Below are 20,978 nucleotides of genomic sequence, written 5' to 3' on the forward strand. Positions count from 1 at the left end.
AAATACATATATATTGGATGTTATATAGAAAAATAGGTAATCCAATAGTACTTGACAAGGTGCTTGTATAATCCTATCACAATAAAATATGAAAGCTCTATCAATAATAAACTCAAAAGAAAACGAAATCAAAATTTATCCATTGGCGATACGCTTTATTTTTCCCTTGGAAAATATCTATGTTTTTATTTTCGATTCTTTGTACCAACAACTTATCAGCTAGGCATGGTAAAAGTAAACTATAATTGTGTCCTTAAAATGCAAGTGAAATTATATGTATATGAACCACGTTGGAAACTCCAAACAATTTAAATTCATAGCAACATCTCGTCGTGTTTCTTTCTCCGTTTCGTATCTCTATGTACATTATGCAGATATTAGAATTAAGAAATGCACAAATTATTGGATTGGAATGCATAAACAAAAGGCAATATGATTGAACGCGGCGAAGGAAGACACTTTTCAATGCGATTGATGAACACTGAACTAAATATGGCAAAAATTAGATTATTTAACATTCTAGTTCTAGATGTAAATTACATGTGTAATTAATATGGAAGAGCTTTGGAAACAAATCGGTGGAAGTAAGTCGAAGCTAACCAAATCGTGTTTGTGTAACAATTAACTTGTTTTTCGTTTTAAGTTTAATATGAAATTAAATGCATTTAATAAATATAGGTGTGCGTGCGTATGTGTTTGTATATGCAAAATGGAAGTAAATTTGTTCTTAACAATGCTTTTTGTTTGTATTCTAGAATTTGCCGAATACATATCGTGTGTTGTTTAACATTAGCTGTATGACAGTTATATAAAGTAAATATACATGTAAATGTATGTTTTTTTCATGCTTTTCGCAGTATTTTTCTCGCGTTCAGATTGCGTTAGAATTATTTGCTTTTCGCGTGTGTCGCCTCTGGGCAAAACGCCTAGTTTAGTTGATTTTTTAGAAATTTTTGCTACGCCTAAATTAACTGGTATAATGAAGTTAATCATACACATGTACATACATACTGTGGGATATATATATACTCGTGTATCTGCTATTTACATCTTTTCATTTTCATTTCGCTACTCATCATCCCGCCGATACTTAACTTAGGCTAGGCTTTAAAAAATCTTAGCAGTTTCTGAGTTTTTAGTAGTTTAGGCTTATAAAGTTATCAGTTTTCAGTGGTTCTCTGCCCTCTTTGCGCTCACACAAGTATAGAAATGCTCTTTCCATATTGGGTATTTTGTTTTCGTGTAAAAATAATGTTAGCACATACAAAAAAATAAATAGGCTTATAAATATTTAGATTTCGTTTCCGTTCCTCTTGTTTTCTCCTCGTGTTGTTGTAGCTGGTGTAGGCGGTACCGTAAAAATCTGGTGTATAAAAACTGTTAATTAAAAAAACTTAGTCTAGACCTTTACAACGTTAAACTCGTAAAAATGATACAAAAAAAAACAAGAGCCTAGAAATTAGCACAATTAATCGTTTTGTACAGCAGCATCCTCTGGTTGCGTAGGAGCGGTAGGGGGTTGTGTTTGCCACATCGATGCGTATTCCTTTACCTGGTCGTGATAATGGCCCGCGGCAAAGCGAATACGCACAGCCTTGAACGCTAATAAATCGGTGGAGCTGGCTGCGATGACGATGTGGTGCTGGGCGGTGCGGCCACCACACTTGATGTGGTCGATGATGGACTGGAGGAGGATCCATTGCCGCAGTTATTGTTGTTCAAATTGTTGTTGTGGCGCTGCAGTTGATGGCTGCGCAGGGGCTGGAACTGCGACTGCTGTTGCTGGAGCTGCTGATGGTGCTGCTGTTGCTGCTGATGGAACGGCAATCTCTGCTGCTGATACTGCATGTTGTGCAGACAGTAGGCGTTCATGTTGCTCGTAGCTGGCTGATAAGGATACGCCCGAACGTTCTGCATTTGCGGCAGCACTGGCTGCGGCTGGAACTGCTGAAGTTGCTGCTGCTGCTGCTGTTGCTGTTGCTGCTGATGTTGCTGCTGCTGGTGATGCTGCTGATTCAACTGGCCGGCGGCTCGCATCATATGCCAATAGTTATCATCGCCAATGGGTGCCTGTCTGCTGCCGTATTTCAGTTGCCGCGTAATGCCCTGCTTGTAGTCCCGATGATCTCTATCGATGGCATAGGCCTTCTCTCTCAGCTTCTCAATCGTTCGCTTGAACTCAGCGAAGGCCTGTGGTGAATGCTTCTGCAGATCGGTGGCCAGCGGCACCAGAGGATTGTGCTGTTGGTGTTGCGTCTGCGACAGAGACTGGTGATAGGTGAGCGGATCTAGCAGTGACTCCAGCACACTCATGTTAGACATGATCAGCGTGTGGATGCGCTGCAGATCGAGCGCTGGATCCAGCGCCGTTACTAAATCCATCTGGAAGTAGTCCATCGTCTTGTCCAACACCTTCTTACAGCCCGGTGAATTCTCATCCGACCGGCCGCAGCAGCTGTAGAATCCACTTACAAAGGCCGAGGGATGGAAGTACTGCATCCGGATGGAGTTCATCAGACATATCTTGTGCAGCAGGTCGAACCACTCGCGCTCCTCCACGCAGTTCGTTGTCTGCACAATCAGCGAGCGATCGTTGTGCACAATCTGTGGGAGAAGAGGCGAAAGTAAATCTTAGTCTCATCTTTGTGCAATTAACATAAATTCTGTGCGCGGCGCAATTGCAAAACAATCGCACCCAAGTGAAATCGCTGGCTGAGACAATTCCCACATCTTGGCTGCGTTAAAAAATAAGAAAACGTAACGCCAAGAAATCGCACCCACGTTGACGATTCTCTTCTGCGTCGGCTGCATTGGTTTCTAGGTTTTGAAATTTCCCTTTTTTGCCTTACTACCTTCAAATGGCAATAACAATAGCGTACGCAAAGCGGAGCTCCGCCAGTTCATCTGCATAATAATGCTAATTATTTTTAATTGCCGCAACTTGTCATTTGCCACACAAAACTCTGTGAGTGATTAGTGAAAGTTTCGCGGGCAACTGACTGGAGGTTCGGTTTTCACTGTCGCCGAGGATGGGCCTGCCTGCTGCCGCCATCGATTAGCAGCCACTGCTCTACGCCCACACAGAGTCACATCGTTCAGTCATGAGCTTGCCGCCGGAGGCAGTGATGATGTTTTTTTTTTAGAACGAAATGAAACCTAATTATAGATAGACTAAAAAGAAAGAACTATGCGGCTATAGGATTTATTTGCTTTCTAAAGAAGTTTAACGCTTGGAAAGTTAGAGTACTAACTATAACTCCTACTATTCTTTCTGACATGTAAGCTCCATCTAATGCTTTGCAAGTTCGCAACCTAACCATCTAGCATGTAACACCAGCTAAATTACCATCACTGCCCGGAGGTGTGTGGGCTTTGGCTGCCTATTTATAGATGTGGCGTGGATCGCACGTTTCCGGCACACCACTGCTCTCGTGTGCATTATTCGTTGCAACACATGCAAATCACAGCCGAACCAATTGAAATCGAAGCACATCGAATGAATGCTCACCTTAAAGCAGTTCTGCATCTTGAAACTCTTGTCCTTCAGCTGCTCCACGCTGGCGATCTCCTGGAGCGGTATATCACAGATGGGTTGTTTGCCCTTCGACTTCGCATAGCTGAGCGAGTGGGTGGTGAGGCGGAAGTGGCGTTGTTTGAACTGCCGGCCAAAACGCTTCCGGGATGTCGGATACTTGGTCATCAGGCTGTCGGGAGGAAGGGGGAGAGAGAAGCAAAGAAAGCGGGGTCTTAGCATCTGCTTTTCGATATCTCGCACTCAGATCTCTCTGTTCTTGTCCCAGGCTAGTATATGCAACCAAGACAAAAACAGAGCCAATTGTTCAATAATGTTATAAGTAATTTCTCTTACCCCTCGCTAGACGTTAGTATAGATTTAGTGTGTGATGAATAAGTGTGATTTTTGTGTGATGGGATGGTATATAAATGTGTGATGTGTTGGGCGTGATGGATTGGTTTTGATTTATTATTTGATATATGTTTTTTTTTATTTTTGGTAAAAGCAGCGCGCGGAAAAGAAGAGAAAGACAAAGAAAGTTTTGGTATTAGAATAAAACGAAGCGTAATCAACCAAATGCCTTGGGTGGGATATGCCAGATCTATAGAAAAGTGGGTATATAGAGGGAGCATTGCACAGTCCACCAATCGATATTTTCTAGAGGCTACAGGGCATCCCCTCTGATTGGGCAAGTTTCTCGAACCAAATCAGGGGGATCGCGCATCTACAGAGTATCAAAAGTAAAAACATTAACTTACCCCTCTTTAAGTAAAACTGGTTCCAGTGGCGTTGCCGCCGCCGCCGCCGGATGAACGCTGCTGCTCGCATGACTGGGCGTCGAGATCACCTCCAGAAAGTGCTTAACCGCATCCACGTGCTGTTCCGTGCAGAACTTCTTGTACAGCTCGACGGTGAACTCCTCCTTGCAAGTCTGTTGCGACGACCGGGAGCTGACCAGATTACCCAGCGATTGGATCGTCTTGGAGATGAGAGTCAGCGTGCGACTCGTTTGGGCATCCTGAAAAAAGAAGGAATGATTATTGATTTATTTGAATAAATCGTTTATCAGAATCAACTTACCAGTCGCTCGGTGGTCAGATCGAAGAGCTTTGGTCCCAGGATAGCGGGTGCAAAGAAGCGCAGGAAGATAAAGCCGGACACCACGGAGTAGCGCACTTCTCGATTGCTGGGGAAATGCTCACCCGCACACTCGCGAAGGTCGTGGAAGATCTGACACAGAACTTTCGGACAGCGATCAGCGCTCTTGGTGATTGCCTCAAAAACCCGCTCCACATAATCTTGCAGATTGTGCAGATTCGTGTCCACCGCAGAGCGATCTTTAATCTTGCTGGGATCGATCTCACATGGTTTCTTTTCGGCAACGATCTGCGACAAAACCGGACGCAATGTCTGATGTAGGTAGTGCAGTCCAGACAATCGCATTGCCTCATCCATCATCTTAGAGACCAAGGTGTTACCCCGGAAGATAGTGGTGGGATCTGTCAGATGGGAGATCTCGTGGTCAGCCAGCGCCTTGATGATCGGCGCAATGCGCTCCGTGTGCGTAAAGAGTCGCACCAGCGGCTGGGCCACCTCCGTCTTGCCCGAGACCAGCTCGCCTAGGATCGACACAGCCGACACGGTGATGGGTCGCTGATCAACCGATTCCAGGAGCAGATTCATAAGATCGTCGTATGTGGCCAGCGGGAAGACATGATCGGCGGTGTAGTTTAGATTTAAGCGCAGTGATCCAATGGTCGAGTCCACGCTTAATCTCGTTCCCGGCGGCGTCGCACATGAGCGGGGCGTGGCGTTCAGCGAGCGGGAACTGTGCGTCATGGAGCGGGGCTGTAGATAGTACCAAGCCGATGGATTAACTGCCTGCTGCTCCTGCTTATTGAGCATTGGTAGCCGCACTTCACCAAGGAACACTTTATCGGACATGGCTCCATGTGCGTCGTGCCACACGCTCACCACAATCTCCACCAGATCCGCACCGCCCACCGGGTATATAGAATAGCCCTTGTTCGCTGATGATTCCAGGGAACCGGCACTCTTGTTACTTCCAGTGGTATTTGTGCTACCCGCATCCGCATCGATGTGAAGATCAAAGTACATGGCCTCGTCAAACTCCGGATCCACGGTCTTTTTGCGCTGCTTAGTTCGTCGCGTCACCTGGTGCTTGTTGCTATAGTGGGCGGTACAGACCACAAATGGATCGCACGTGCCCTGCTTCTTGGCCAGGTCCACGCAGGCTGGTACTTTGATGGTCACACCAACGAATCTCCCATGCGATTTCCAATTGGACAACTGATCCGACGACGTGGATGTGGTATTGATGATCGGAAAGTGCTGAGTCTGCGATGGCGGATGATGCACGTGACCAAATAGACCGGCCGCTCGTGTCTTGAGTGTCATGGCTGCCGATGAGGAACTCGCTGCAGCTGCTGATGCCCGCTGTATGTTACTCAGTTCACTGTTCTCCTTGTAATCGTTTAGATGCGCCCGCTGCTGGTGGCTGTGGTGTGGCAGGTTCTGATGATGCCGCAATGTGTGCTGTCCCAGATCTATGCCCTCGGAGAGCGACTGGGTCTGTTGGGCTTCCGTAAATGCCACCTCCACATTAACCATGCCCTGAACCTCGGAGTCTTGGTCGACTGGCCTCAATGAGAACCAGTGATCCTTGTGATTGTACATGTGCAGCTCCTCCCGCTTGATCGCTATCTTGCCAATGGGTTTATCCTGCTTCATATCACGATCCCACAGATAGATGGTCAGGTAGCGGAAGCGGCGCGGAATCTTGAACTGGTGCTCCTCGCCGAAGAACGGCGTCAGTGTGCGTTCGATGGTGGGTGTGCGGCAGATCTCCTCCTGGTCCAACGCAATTGTGCAGTAGACATCGCGAGTGCCCTGTGTGCTGCAGCTAGTGTTGGCCGCATTGCGACTGCTCAGATTCTTTGCCTCGCCTGGAATTAAACGAAAAGAAAGGTATATTAGTACACTAATTTATATTGGCTACTACATTCATATACACAATTTATCAAGCTTAACGAGCAAAGCGCGTCCGTTTTCTGTGTGTTTGTTTGTTTAGATTATGGTCTTTGTTCAAGGTGAATATAATTAACTAAAGATTAAGTGATTAGCGCAAGTGGTCTTAGAGTAGTATTCGGTTTAATCTTGCATTAAAGCATTTAAATCAGTTTATATTTGCGCCTAGATAAGTTTCTAACCAAAAACAGTAGAAGAAGTAGCCATCTATTAATGGCGAAAGAAGGCTTTAAAAATTGAAAGCCAATAGCCTCATTACGAGAATTTCTAATGGCCCAATCACACACTTTCTCCCAACCGGAAATACTGTTAACAGCTATCAAGCATTCATTAGCATAAATTAATATAAGATTATCCCCTCCAATTTCGTATCAGCAGCTGTTTGGCCTTGACACCTGCCAACTTTTGCTGGTTTGGGGATGTAAAATCACAATCACAATCAATCGCGCATTACACCATACATATATATTCCAGCGGGCTCTTTTGATTTCCGAATACGGATGGACAGCGGACGTGACTTCCTGTGCGAGTGCTTCAATGCCTATAGTCTATATAGCCCATATGTGTTTAGTATTGTGAACCGATGGCTGGCTGGTGGTCGACGGCATTGGTTTATGGATGCTCCGCCACCTGGGGGACACAACAAATACATACGTACATATATAGTTCGCAAGTGGCTGGCGCTTGGCTAGACCGAGTGGATTGTAAGCGGCGTTGATAATAAACGGCAAGGCCTTGATAAGCGCAAAAGGGTGAAGGCGCCGGCCTACCCACAAGGCAAGTACTATAAAGTTGCTCAATGAAAGAAATTAGCGGCAGTCAAGCGGAAATATAATAAGTGCACGCACACCAATGCCGAAGTGCGTGTGCCGTATCTGTGTGTAAAAGCCGAAATCTGTATCTGTATCTGTATTTGTATCTGTATCTGTAACTGTATTTGTATCTGTATCTGTATCTGTATCTGTATCTGTATCTGTATTTGTATCTGTATCTGTATCTGTATTTGTATCCGTTGTGGCCAAATTTGGGTTTGCCCGCTATTCACAAACTTCCATGATTAGCAACTTGGTTATCATACCTTATTCATTCATTCGGTTTATTTACGCAAATATCACAAAATTGTATACTATAAAAACATTCAAGATCGTTTCAGATGTTCAAATAGCTCGCTTCTACATTCCTAATAGCGAATTACTCTAGTGCTGACTTGTGGTTAGTCTGTAAACATGAAATATGGCTCGGCTATCAAATACCCATTTCAAATCTGCGAATCTTACACTTTTTAGGATACATTTGGGGTAGAGCTTCCTAGCATCGAAAAGAATGAATTGCAGCTTAAAAAAAAGACCTTCTAAGCTGAGGACCGGATGGCCCCGCCCGTTTTCCGCCCCTGTTGACACAGCTGGGCGGTGTACCGCGTGTGTGTGTGTGTGTGTATGAGTGGGAGGTGAGGCTATATAGCTTCGATTCGCCATTTGTGTATGTGGCTATCACCTCGCGACTATTATCAATGGGGTTATACGTTGCGTATGTGTGTTGGCAAAACAACGCCACTTTTCACAATCACAATCGCACAGTTTCACACTCACGCTTCGCTTTTTGCCTTTTTGCGATAACAAAGACATACGTTTTCTTTTTCCTACATACGCCTGTGTGTTTTTATTTCTTTTCATGAATGAAAAACCCCACAGACAGTAGCACATTTTATAAGCAAAGTAAATTAAAGCAAAGCAATCGAAGAGGCAAAAAGCAAACAAACGGAAACAACAAAACGGCAAATGACGAAAAACAAGAGAGTTGGAGCAAAAAAAAAACAGTAAACTTCATTCATAAAATAATAGTGGTAGTAAATCTATGGTAGAAAGAGGAAGTTGAACGGGGGAAACCCGGCCAGAAAAAAGTGTTGAAATTTTTGGTTTCTGTGACGTATATAATTTATTTATGCGTGTTTTTTTATGGCTTTGCCTTGTCATTGGCTGTCCCACTGAATGTTTTTATTACTCAAATCGTTTTCGTTTAAAATACCCTTGCATTGGGTATAATAACTTTGTCCGCACGTTTGTAAAATATCTGATATCAAACTATACCACACGTTGCTTGTGAGTCAAAGCATTTTCTAAAGGGTATAAAACTTTCGGCTTGAAAAAGCTTAACTTTATTTGCCGATCTTTAGCGAACAGCCATGCAAAACCGGCAGACAGGCAAGCAAACTTTTCTAAATTTAATGACATAATCGGCGGAATTTCGCTTATTCATTGAAATAAAAAGGAATGAATACAGAAGCGATAAGAGGGGAAAATTGCAAAACGAATTCCATGGAATCGAACGAGCCCCCAACCAGGAGTGGTGATGAAATCATATTTCGAACTTGCCATTTCGCTTAGATATGGAATTAATTTCTCGCCGGGCTCCAACGTTTCGTCGTAGTCCGTCCCCTATATCCGACCTTCAGATGCATTGAGAAACCAAACACACCATGCACAGTCGCAGTGATGGGATGAGGAGGAGGATCGGGTGTATATATATATCATCTTACATATGCCAAACACGATAAACGGAACCAGAGCTCGATGAACTGGGAAAAGCCAGAAGGTTTATGCATGGATAAAGTCAAGCGGAAGTTGGCTCATCGATTTTTTTACATTTCGGCCGGAGGATCACTATGGAATTTTTTTTTGCACCACCCTGAGAACGGAAGTCGCACGATCTCTTTATATCACAAGGAAAAAGTCCAGCATGTGTGGCATATCAAATCAACTGGAAGCTGTTGAAATCACTTTTGAAATTACAAAGCATTTTCCATTCCCCCCAGAAACCTAATCATATCAGGTATTATTATTCTATCAATCGAAAGTTTCAAAATTATACATTGTTTACCCAGAGGCCAATAAGGGTGACCTGCCCAATTAAGCAGATCGCTGGAATCCACTGGATATATATATATATGTATATAAAGATCCCTAGGCAAACATCATGATAAACATGCGGCATGTTTCTTTCAACGTTTCCCGTCGTCCCCGAAAATAGAATCATCCTGCCATGTGGCACATGGCTATATTGCCGCAGCCCCCAAAATGAAAATCGAAAACTTCTAAAGTCGGCACCGCCACTTTTTTCTCCTCCACAACATTGACATCATTGACAACACTGACAACACGATCCCATTTTTCCACACCCATCATTATTGGGATATATATCGGGTCGACAGGGTCTCATTAAATGGCTGAAATCATGAATTTCCTTCGCAGACGGAAAATTAAATTTAAAGACTTTGTAAGTAGATTTCCTTTCCTTTTCCTTTTTTCACCCCCACCCACTTTGCTATTCTGCACAATATGCAAATTGATTCAGTGCAGCATGAAACGCGCGCGAATTAATGAGGCGATTACTCCCCGAGTGCTGCAAAAAAAAAGAAGAAAAAAAAGAGAAAAAAGGAGGAGGAAAATACGAATGGAAAAAAAATATAAAGAAGGAAGCAGACAAGCAGACAGCGCTGTAATAAATTCTAAAAAAGGCAAATGAAACAAAAAGCAGCCAGCTCAGAAGCAGACATTTATGCAAAGGAACGGAAATAGAGATAAATTCTTGTGTTTTTCTTGCTTTTTTCCAGCTGCTTTTGCCAGCGGAAGGGAGATTTACACAGACCGATCTCTTTGTCTGTGTCTGTCTGGCTGTTTGTTTAAACGGCAGCTTCCTGCGGCCAAAATGATTGTTTGCACTTTTGGCGGAAAGCTGGTAAGTTTGTGGTGGCAAGAAGTCTTCTGTTGCATATCCCCTCTGCAGCCCTGCAACATTATAAACCCTTTAAGTGCACTTCCTTTTCCGCTGCCACTTCCTTTGGCCATAAAACCATGTAACCAGAAAGGGCCCTGCTCTCCTAACGTGTTGCGCAATTAGCCAGAAAAACAGGTTAGCTGGCCCAAAACCAATCCCTGCTCAATTGCAGCGAAAAAAGTGTGGATTGATTCGGAACTGGTACTTAAATATCAATTGGCTTTTTGTAAAGCACATTTTCATTTTCCTCTTTTAGCATATACTATTATCTGCGGCACTATTAGGTTACCTATTATATTAATAGATTGTGCATTGCATTTTATTGATTTGGAAGAAATAAAGGAGAACCAGAAACCAGTTTATACCCATTCATTGCCCCTCCGTTTTTCTCTGTACGTGCTGATCGATTTCCGGTCTGATTACGCTCATGATCTCATGATCATCTCACGATCTCCTCCTGTTGTGGCCAACTTTGTTTGGCTTCGGCCAGAAATTCTGGACATGTCTTATTGGCTGGGCTGGCTTTTCATCAACCTCATCGATCTGTACTTTGTTTATGTACGCAAGTGTATTGTTTATGTAGCATTGTATACTTATCTACAATACATATGTACATCCAGATGAGTAATTTCCATTCGAATTGTCATTGCTATCGCTAGTCCAAATTAAATACTAAGTCATTGCTTTCTTTGGCTGAAATTTTCGTGTTGCCAATTTACCTTTTTGGCACTATTAACCTTCAATCACATCACTCAATGTGAGCGACGCGAACGCACGACTTCCATTTCGAAATGGCCAAATTGGGCAGACGCCTATTACTGCAACACAACAAAAGCAACAAACAACAACAATAACAACTACAAAAATACACTAAATAAAACTACAAATGCCGCTCATTAGAGGCAAGTCAACTGGCGACGACACAAAAACTCGCCTGACTGTGTGCCATAAAAATTTAATAATGATAAATACACTTTGTAAGGCGCCCACACAATTTGGCAGGCGGCTGCGAAGCAACCAAGCCAAATTGGCCTTGGCCAAAAGTGGTTTTCTATGGGGCGATATGTTGAATATATGAGCCAAGGATCATCAGCGGTTGACAACGCTTTTTTTTATTGTGGGAACAAAACATTGAAATGCAATTAAAGAGAAGGTGGCTTATTAATACCAATACTAAAAGCACGTGTATCGGAATATTCCATAGTTTTAAAATATTTTTCTTAAATATCTTCATATGCTCTATGGTTTTAACAAGCAATTACGCAACACACTAAAAGACCAAATAGAAGGTTACATTAATAAGAGTACTTATGAGGAGCACTTAACCCCGTGATTATTCCACGTGGTTATGGGTTTACATACATACATATAACCCCTCCCAAAAACTCTTCAACTCGAGTGGTTTAGGCGCATCTAACGACGTCAAACGATCCCTCGTTTCCCATTAAAAATCTTGTCCCCAGCCTTAGACAATTCTTGGCCCCTGACATTTCCGCTGTGGTGTTACCTTTTGAGAAACCACCACTAAAACCACAATAAACGACACTTGAAACGAGCCAGCGAAGCGCACAAATTGTGGCTCAAAATTAATAACGCAGCTCGGCCCGAAAAAAAGTGATATAAAAAAACAGAATTCATTTTAATTACAAATTACAAGAGACTGACTGTCCGATGGAACTGAGCAGAGGAGCACGACTTAGATCAGTTAAGCTCCAAAGAAGCGCCACAATAAAAACAGAAAAATTGAAGTTGCAGCGTGAAGTTCAAAGCCTTGAGAGGCGGTAGACTCGATCCGGACGACAACTGACCCACCCGGTGTTCCACAGATGCCTCTGACCCCTGATGAAGTCAACAACATCAAAGTAAATGCGAGGAGGTCAAGCGTTAAGTCATAAAAAAAGCCCCCCCCCCCCTAAAAAGGGAAAAATGGGGAAATGCGAGTATGTATAACATTATAACATGCTGCTGCCTCATTGTGGAAAGCCACAGATAAATGTTAATCATCACAGGCAGAGTCATCAACGTCATCGTTGTCATTGCGATTGTGATTCCCTTTTGCCCACTGATACACAGAAAAAAAAGAGATTTACTGCTTGATTTAAAGATCTCTATGCATTCAATATTAACTAGGAATAAAGTGTACTTGTACTAATGATCTTCCACTATTTAGAAGAATCTGCTCTTCACTTAGAATATAGATCATACATAATTTCCAAAACGATCTCATTTTTTTTGCTGTGCCTTATAACCTCAAGAACGCCGACTTCGACCTGAATAAAAAGTATTTTAGAATGCGCTAATTACATAAAAACGCTGGTTCCTTGAAAGCGGCAAACAAAGTTGTCGGGACAAACAAACCTCGGCGAATGAGCCACCGGCCTTTGGGCTAATTAACATTGTTCCCCCGGCCATATTTTCAAATGAAAATATTCCACTTTAATTGTGGCTCAAGCTAAACCATATATATATATGTATATATACAAACTTGTATTAGAAAAATGATTTAAAGACACGACCCGAGAACTAATTGTCAACATCGCCTTGGCGTCCACCGAGTACGAACCATCTAGAAATGTTCCATGCGATCTTTGGCTCGTTCAATTGCAACCAGTTTTGGCCCGGTTGAAGAGAGGCGAGGAAAACGAGATGGAAAACTGGCAACCAACTGGAGAACAAGACAGCAAAGCACAGCACAGCACACCACAAGTACAAACACAACCGGCTTTTAATTAATTACCTTTTTTGGCCAAACTATTTATTGTTGTTACAGAACTCTAAACAGCACAGAACTGAACTGAATTGAACTGAACAAAGTCGAGTCCATGTTAACTAGATATCTCTGTTCTGGGTCTTCAAGTTCAACGAAATCTGTATTGCGTGTGGTCCGCGGCGAATAGTGAGTAATAATTCCTCAGTTAAAATGTCATTGATATTCAAAGGGAGATCGATAGTGAGTCACACCCTCGTTATCATTCTAAATGAAATTTAGGTTATGCGCTAAACATTTTAATTAAGTGGAAAAGTATTACGCCAATTTTGGACGGACGTTTCGTGTAGAAATCGCAACGAGCAACAAAATGGAAATGGAAAGCCCCCACAACAATAGCAACAAAAGCGAAACTCCGTGTGTAATTGAAACTGAGCACGATGTGGAAGTATTATTATTAAGCATGCAAAGCATAATGAAGTGGAAATATGATACTTGGGAGAAGAATGCAGGGTGTACATACATATACATACATAGATATGTATAGCGCTTATAACGATATATAAATACGTACATATATCACGTTATAAAGCGGATGGGAAAGAAGCTGACTGTTGATGGGCAATAGAGGTGACACAGCAGCTAATGTGCTATAATGATGCGATAATCAATGATGATTATGGGAAATGAATAACTTTCATTCTTCAATCATTAGAAAACGTGATCGTGAGCCGTTTGAAATCGCATTTCTATATCTTTAGTAGAGTTTTTAAGAGGGAAAACTATAAATAAATAATAGTGAGTTCCCAATAATACTTCTATAAAACTAGAGAATATGGTTAAATTTCCTGCTCGATAGGTATTCCCGATCCATAACACAGCATTTTTTAACATTTTAGAGGCATTTTTGAATGGCAATTCCTTTAGATATGGTGTTGTGTAATAACTACTCAGGATTTTTAATGAGATCAGATATGTATCTTGGGAAGCTGTGGTCGATCCTTAACGGAATTTTTGCAGGTAAAGAGGGTAAACATGAACCACAAAGGCGAACGAATGAAATGGAGGTAAAAAGGTGACAGCTAATTTGCCATAACAACCCGATAATCGAAGGAAGTGCATAACTTTCGTTCTTCAATCAGCGCAGAAACGTGTTTTAATTCATTTTTAACCAATATTGTGCCATCTTCTTCGCAGAACCCAAAAGGGTTAAAGCAGCTGGAGAAAGAAGGGAATGTGGCAAAAGGAAGTGTCGAGAGGAGAGGAGGGTGCGAAGAGAAGATCCCGACAAAGACAGAGGCGCATGCGAAAACAATTGAAGCGTGCAAAAAGCAGTTGAAGAGGGGAAGACACGGAAAAAAAGAAGAGCAACTGAAAAAAGCAAGAGTTTTATGGCCGGAGAAAAAGAACACAAAACCGCAACACACGAAGGGAAACTCTGGGCGCTGGGAAACGGAAATCAAAAGCGGCAAGGCAACAATGTTGTTGCAGCTTTGCATATAATTTATGTTGAAAAAGCATAGCAAAAGCTGCTTATGAGTTGCGAGATTGAAAATGTGAGAAGCAGAAGAGGTAAAAATAAATGCGTGTGCAGGTGTGAAAATGAGATCACGGGAACTTTTGAACCCCCCCCCCCCCTCCCCGCACAGTACACACAGCCAGTGGTTATTCATAATTCTGTTTTACTTTTTATGTTTCAACAGGAAATGTAAAACCACCAAAAAACAACCGCAAGTTTATTTTTCGTCTATCTCTTGCAGTCTGCTTCGCTCTCGCTTCAGAATGAAGTGGATGGCAGAATGGAGAGGAAAAGTGAGAGAGCGTCATTCATTCATTTGACCTCTTGCCAATATATAGTAGGCCATTAATCGATGCTCTTTTCGCTTGTTGCTTTTGATAATCATTCATAAAACAGACACCTTCGTATTGAGAAAAGTACACCGAATTCGAAAATTCCATTCATAAAAAAACCCACACATTGTTGCTGGGATCTCTCTGCCGCTTGTGTGTGTGCGTTTGTCGCGTGTGTGTGAGCATGCGCTGGAGCGTCTCACAGACACATGCTTGATTTCCGATTCATTCACAAAAAGGGGCGCATTCAAAACTGCGGGGGGTGTGCTGGGCGATGAAGGAGGAAGAGCGGTTCTGGGGGTGGGTCAAGAAGCGAATGCCGTAACATTCAGCCTGGTCATCCATTACTTCTCAAACGGCAGCAACAACAAATGTATTGCACTGCTGCTGCACGAAAAAAAAACACACACACACAGGGAAAAAGGCAACAGAAACACACACGCACAGAGCAACACGCGAGTCAGAGCGGGACAGCATGCTTATACACTTGAACGCAATATGCATTTCTAGAACAAAAACACATTTGTTTTCTCAATTAATCGACTTTCTTTGCCTCAACTCGCACAAATTTCGGTTTGCCATTAGATTACACAACATTTTGGAAAACTTTTAGACATATTCTCCCGATTCTATGTTGTTTTCTGCTTGGAAGAGGCTCCGCGGGGCAAACGGCGACGCTGTCAAAATTCCAGCACACTTTGGAACATAAAAAACGCACGTTGCTGCGCGTATTTCACTCAACGTTCATGCCACGCATGTTCTTCGACATATTTTTGATGTTTTTGAACGATTTCGCACTCGATTTACATACCAATTTTCACTTTTAATTGCTCTTCAATGCGCACTTCGCGTGTATCGGCCATTTTGTTGTTGTTGCTGCTTGGCTCGACGGCGACGGGCGAGTTAATATTATTGTCGTCTCGCTCGTCGAACATATAGCGCTTCTTCTTCAGCAGCATTGTGCGCTTAAAGCAGCCAGCTTTTTGTCAGCTACCCACTGGGGAACTTGCAACACGCGATTGGAAATTTATCTAACTCCTTCACTCGATCTTCACGAAACTTTAATAACTCGAAATTATTTGTTTTTCTTTAACAGGTTTATTAGCCGGCTATTTGCATTTGAATTTCATCACTCGCTGCAGCGTTGCATTGTGCATTGAGCTGGTGTGACGGGAATATGAGTCGATTTGCCGCTCACGAAATGCACTTTCCCTGTTGCTTCAGGGCTCGACTGATTTTAGTATTTCGTTTTAACTACAAACTGTTTTTTGCACGCACTAGCAGACGTGGGATTATATTATCGAAGTATGGAAAGTAATTCGGTTGCTTGAATCAGAATCGCAAAAACTTGGTTCTCCGAGTTTATTTGCTTTGCGGGTTTACACGCATCCGCGAACAACCTTTCGAAGCGGAATCAGAACTAGAGTGACCGTAGCGAGACGGTTGTATGACTCCAACGAATTAGTGTGACCTTAGCACGGTGCCCCGAAAATACCACGGGAAACGCAAATGATTAATGTTTGCTTAATAATTTGTTTGAAGCAGATATGTTTTAAAATAATTTTTTTATTTTATTCAACAACGGCTTATGCTTATTAAGTTAAGCACAACAGTAAGGTTTTCATTAAAAATGTTTAAGTTTAATTTCGATATTTCACCAGTTCTGGCTATCGAATATATATCGTTAGCTCCAACAAACAGTTATATATTTTGTAATTTATTTAAAATTGATTATTATTAAACACTGAATTTTTGGTTTTTTTTATTTTAACTTGAGGTTTAATTGATGTTTTTATTAATTCCGATTGGTTTTTAGTTGCTTAACTTTGAAACACACTCCGAATTACGAACGTGTTGCAGGTCGGCCGAAATGGAACTGAATTAAAATTTCCAAGCGGCAAGTGTACACATGCACCTCCCAAAAATTTTGTGAATGAAAACGCACACACGCAGCAGCGGTCACCTACACTTAAACACACACACATGTTGCACCGGCGCCACCAACAGCGGAAACAACCGAAGATCGCCGGCAGAGAAAGTCGAGGCATATGCGACTTAAGAAGGGCGGTACAAAGCAATAAAAAACCCTGTTTTGTTTATGATCGATCGTTAAGGAATTATATCAGAAAGCAATGTTTATTTTTAAATTCAACCAGTTTAAGATTCATATCTATTCCAATAACCATGTATCAATAGCTAGTTATGCTTAGCAAAGTAAGTAAAAATCAAATGCCCGGCTGTTTATACCGTAGCGCACATTACGTGGGCGTTCTGGATCGCAGACAGTCCACAGGAACCCGAGGAACTACATAGTACACACATATGTACATTAAAAGTACACAAATATTCAGAAACAAGGCAGTGAAATGTGAAATTCACACGGCATCCGGACAGCAACGCCGCTTATGTTTTTCTTTACGCATATGTTGCTTCTGCTCCTTGCCTTGGAAACCACATGCATCACAACAACAACAAGAACAACAACTGGCAGGGAGAGATCAACAAGTGAGGCGGTGCATCTTATCACAACTGCCGCCAATAAGTGGAAGTGGTCGGGTCAACATTTCGGATGGTTGCTCGGCTGGGTTTCATTGTTTTCGTATGCCCTGCATTTGATCTAGTCACTTCAACTGCACTGAGCAAAATAATTGTATATAAAATAAATTATAATTGTAAATACTATAACACAGTTATAGTTTATAGTAATTGTAATAATTTAAAGAGACTTATCGAAAATTAACATTTCCCTTTAGTATATGCTTTTAAAGTGTATCATAATATTTGTTAAGAACGTTCACAATGCTATTTTCTGTGTAGCGTGCGTAACGACCATTTGAATATGTTGATCATTTCGCTCAACGAAACGTAACCGACGTGGGAAGAAGAGGAGACAGGGCTTTTCTTCTTTTTTTCCGTTTCCAGCTGTCCACTCGATTCCTCCTCCTCCTCCATTTGCCCCGCCCACAAAATTCGAAGCTAGGCGCAGATGTTATAAATATAGTATTTTGTGGCATTTCCATTCGTATGAATGGGTCTACGAGTTTCGGTTTCAGGTTTTTGGGCCTGTTTATAAACCCACTCCTCCCATATTTTCTCATATTTATGTCCGGAAAAGTGTTTTGGTCATTTGTCTAGCTTCCGTTATTATTTCGTTATGAATGAAAAACCCATTTGGACCGGGTTTTTTGATCTCCCTAATTTACAACATTTATTTAGTATTAACTCGATCTTGACGTCAATATGGGTTCGTAAACTTCGTTTACTATTTGCGTCGTGAACAAGTTTCTTAAAACGTTTAGTTTTTCTTATCCACCTCATGTTAATGTGAAGTTTACACATAAATACTCATAAAAGACCCCAATGTGGGTTTTCCTAATCGCACTTTGAATACATTTAAACGGCAAGAGGAAAAGGCTGTTAAATAGATTTATAGATGATTTTCAAGCTTCGATTTTTTTTGTTGAATTTATGGATTTTAAAATATATACCAATCAAGGGCAATTAGTATATCAAAACCGTTTGTCATAATGCATTAATAGACTTGGCAACACCAAACTTATGTTAAAATGAAGTTTCAAGTTGTATCTAAGTAGAAACGTTTTCAGTTTGATTTTCTGAAAAGGATTTTCTAGATTATTTGATTGTCAGATCCTCACCACAAACCAGATTCACTCAGAAGTCCTCTCAGTTATTTAGTTACAGATTTCGGCTTGATCTGCGGATTAAGTCAAATGGCCGTTTGGTTTTTCGTTTATTGTTCAGAGAGTGTTTACACGCATATGGTTTTTTTTTTTGTTATAGTATACAATAGACACTTAACGATTTCCAAGTAATGTAGTCATTTAGTTAAATGTAATGTAGCAAATTGTTAGGTGTCCTCTTGAGTTGCGATTGCATCATTATTACATAACTTGATTTCTTTTTGTTTTTGGCGCGCTAAACGTAAAGCTTAAAATGTAATCATGTTTGTTGATTGTTTGCATAAACAATAAGCCTTAAATGAAATACTTAATAAAAAGATCGCATAAAACAATGTGTGTTTTCTTTTGTGTGTGGGTGTGTATGTGTGTGCTTGTGTGTTTGAGAGCGTTGGTCGCATTTGGCAGCTTTGTGGGTTTAGGATCGGGCGCAGGATCTCAATCTCCTCCAGCTGCTTGTCACAATGCCAACTCCAGCTCAACGGCAGCCAAATTAGGAAACGATAAACAAACTGCAACGAAAAGAAAGCAGTTGATTAGTATCACTAGTCTGAAAAAATATTAAAACCAATATTCCGAACCATTTGACATATAATTAAGGTATTGTAAACATTATTGCTTCTAATCTTGTGAGTGACTAAGATCACAAATGCTTTGCGGAATGGCAAATGCGACGTCACATGCTTTATAGATAACGTTTTTAAAAACACAACTTGGGGTTTCATTATTTGTATTGCATATATGTATATTTGTATATATCTGTAGACTATTTGTTTTCATACTCACTTTTTTCTCAACTCATCGAACGCAATTTGGGCCAGCCTGCGGTCGGGTTACCCTGGCGTCCAGTTTACGTCCCGTCTACTTGTTGTTGATTGATAGCCGCTCGACACTGGCGAGCAGCTCATCGGCGGTCTGGGATACGACCTGCTCTTGGTCATCGCTGGTGCTCAGGTTCTGCAGTCGCTTCTCCAGCGCGGAGAGATCCTCCAGCTCGCGCTGCTGCTTTACCATGTAGCGTAAGATGAGCGTGGTCAGCATGCACATGTCCTCGAGGATTTTGGCCGTCTCCGGCGTAGGGTGATCGTAACGATTGCGCAGCAATCTTAGCTTGGCCTCGGCGAGCTCCAGCGGTGACTTGTTGCTGCGATCGTACATGTGGACACTGGCGCCGCCCTGGAGCAGCACACCCACCACAACGTTGAAGTTATTGGAGCTGGCCGAAATCACAGCCAGATGGAGTGGGGTATTCCCCAGCGAGTCGACTACATTTGGGTTCGCTCCGTACTTTAGTAGCTGCTGGACAATGGGTATGTAGCCACGACAGGCGGCCAGATGCAGGGGACTACGATTGTACTCGTCGGCGGCATTTGGATTGGCCCCACCCTCAAGGATGCGGTTGAGCAGCTCGATGTTGCAGGTGGAGGCGGCGGTGCGCAGTTTGCGGCCATTTGACTGGACGATTATGTTGCTGTAGCTGTAGGAGTGCTTTAGACGCTGCATTCGCGGCCGCATCTTGAAGCTTTTGCTACCCGAGGGCAGGGTGCTTGGATGAATCAGGCTGGGCAGATACTCGGCATTGGAGGCATTTGGATTCAGCGGCAGGGGCGGCAGATGCGGCAGGGCAAAGTGCTCGCCCCGATCTCTGCTCAGCTGGAATGATGCATTCGTGCTGGGGTTTGAACTCATGTTCAGGTTGAGGTTGATGTTCATGTGGGGCCACTCGCCGTGCGTGTTGGGCGACGATGTGGGCGTGGGCGGCATTGCCGGTGGCGGCGGCGTTATCATGATCCCCTTGGAGGCGCTGGTGGGCATGGGCATCGGTGTCGATTTGGCCAGTACCATGGCCATCGACATGGGCGATGGCGGCATCGACATCTCCACCTCCTCCTTGGCCGACTCCACGCCGGAGGAATCGTTGTTGGTGGCCGCAGCCATAGCTTGGTCGCAATCGGATTGTGTGCCCCGTTGCCAGTGATGCAGTGCGTCTGTGTTCCTGGTTTCAGTGTTTGGGCCTAAGGCGAAAAAACTCTTCCCATGCACGCGCTGCTTATTTTCCTGTCTGTATTGTTTGTTTATTTTTGCTTCTTTTCCTGCCCACTTTGGTCACTCTGACCACCCGTTATTGGTGTGACCCTGCCGTCCCTGAGCGTATTAATCTTGATCTGCAATGGTTTATCTTCATCTATTGCGTTCGTAGTCCTCGTTTTAAAACACTTTGACTCACTTTGTTATGGATTTTTATGTGTTGGGACGCAGAGCAAAAATTCTTGGCTCGTCTGTATTGTTTGTATTTGTTTTGGCCTATCGATACATACATATGTCTAGTGTGCTAGCTATCGATTGGAAGAATGGAACTTCTGGCGAGGACACTATCGCGATTAGC

The 20,978-nt window shown here is 42.7% G+C and overlaps 2 protein-coding genes across 5 annotated transcripts; both read right to left on the minus strand.

The window, feature by feature from the left end:
- Nucleotides 1–133: 133 nt before the first annotated feature.
- Nucleotides 134–16,326, minus strand: RasGAP1 (Ras GTPase activating protein 1). 3 transcript variants are annotated; one of them, NM_079290.3, is made up of 5 exons: nucleotides 15,706–16,326; nucleotides 4,595–6,480; nucleotides 4,273–4,532; nucleotides 3,509–3,704; nucleotides 727–2,604 (listed from the first exon to the last, which is right to left on the minus strand). In NM_079290.3, the coding sequence occupies exons 1-5, from the start codon at nucleotides 15,851–15,853 to the stop codon at nucleotides 1,603–1,605; spliced, it is 3,492 nt and encodes a 1,163-aa protein (NP_524014.2). In that variant the 5' UTR covers nucleotides 15,854–16,326; the 3' UTR covers nucleotides 727–1,602. The 3 variants fall into 2 exon arrangements, with proteins under 3 accessions (NP_729562.1, NP_524014.2, NP_001261664.1); NM_168382.2 differs by having other exon boundaries at nucleotides 134–2,604.
- Nucleotides 16,327–18,423: 2,097 nt separating this feature from the next.
- On the minus strand, nucleotides 18,424–20,930 carry CG10809 (uncharacterized protein). Of its 2 annotated transcripts, NM_140108.2 has the most exons (3): nucleotides 20,820–20,930; nucleotides 19,379–20,757; nucleotides 18,629–19,104 (listed from the first exon to the last, which is right to left on the minus strand). In NM_140108.2, the coding sequence occupies exon 2, from the start codon at nucleotides 20,528–20,530 to the stop codon at nucleotides 19,454–19,456; it is 1,077 nt and encodes a 358-aa protein (NP_648365.1). In that variant the 5' UTR covers nucleotides 20,531–20,757; nucleotides 20,820–20,930; the 3' UTR covers nucleotides 18,629–19,104; nucleotides 19,379–19,453. The 2 variants fall into 2 exon arrangements, with proteins under 2 accessions (NP_001163403.1, NP_648365.1); NM_001169932.2 differs by having other exon boundaries at nucleotides 18,424–19,104; nucleotides 19,379–20,930.
- Nucleotides 20,931–20,978: the final 48 nt, after the last annotated feature.

The sequence above is a fragment of the Drosophila melanogaster genome, chromosome 3L (genome assembly GCF_000001215.4).
Source record: "Drosophila melanogaster chromosome 3L".
Classification (NCBI taxonomy): domain Eukaryota; kingdom Metazoa; phylum Arthropoda; class Insecta; order Diptera; family Drosophilidae; genus Drosophila; species Drosophila melanogaster.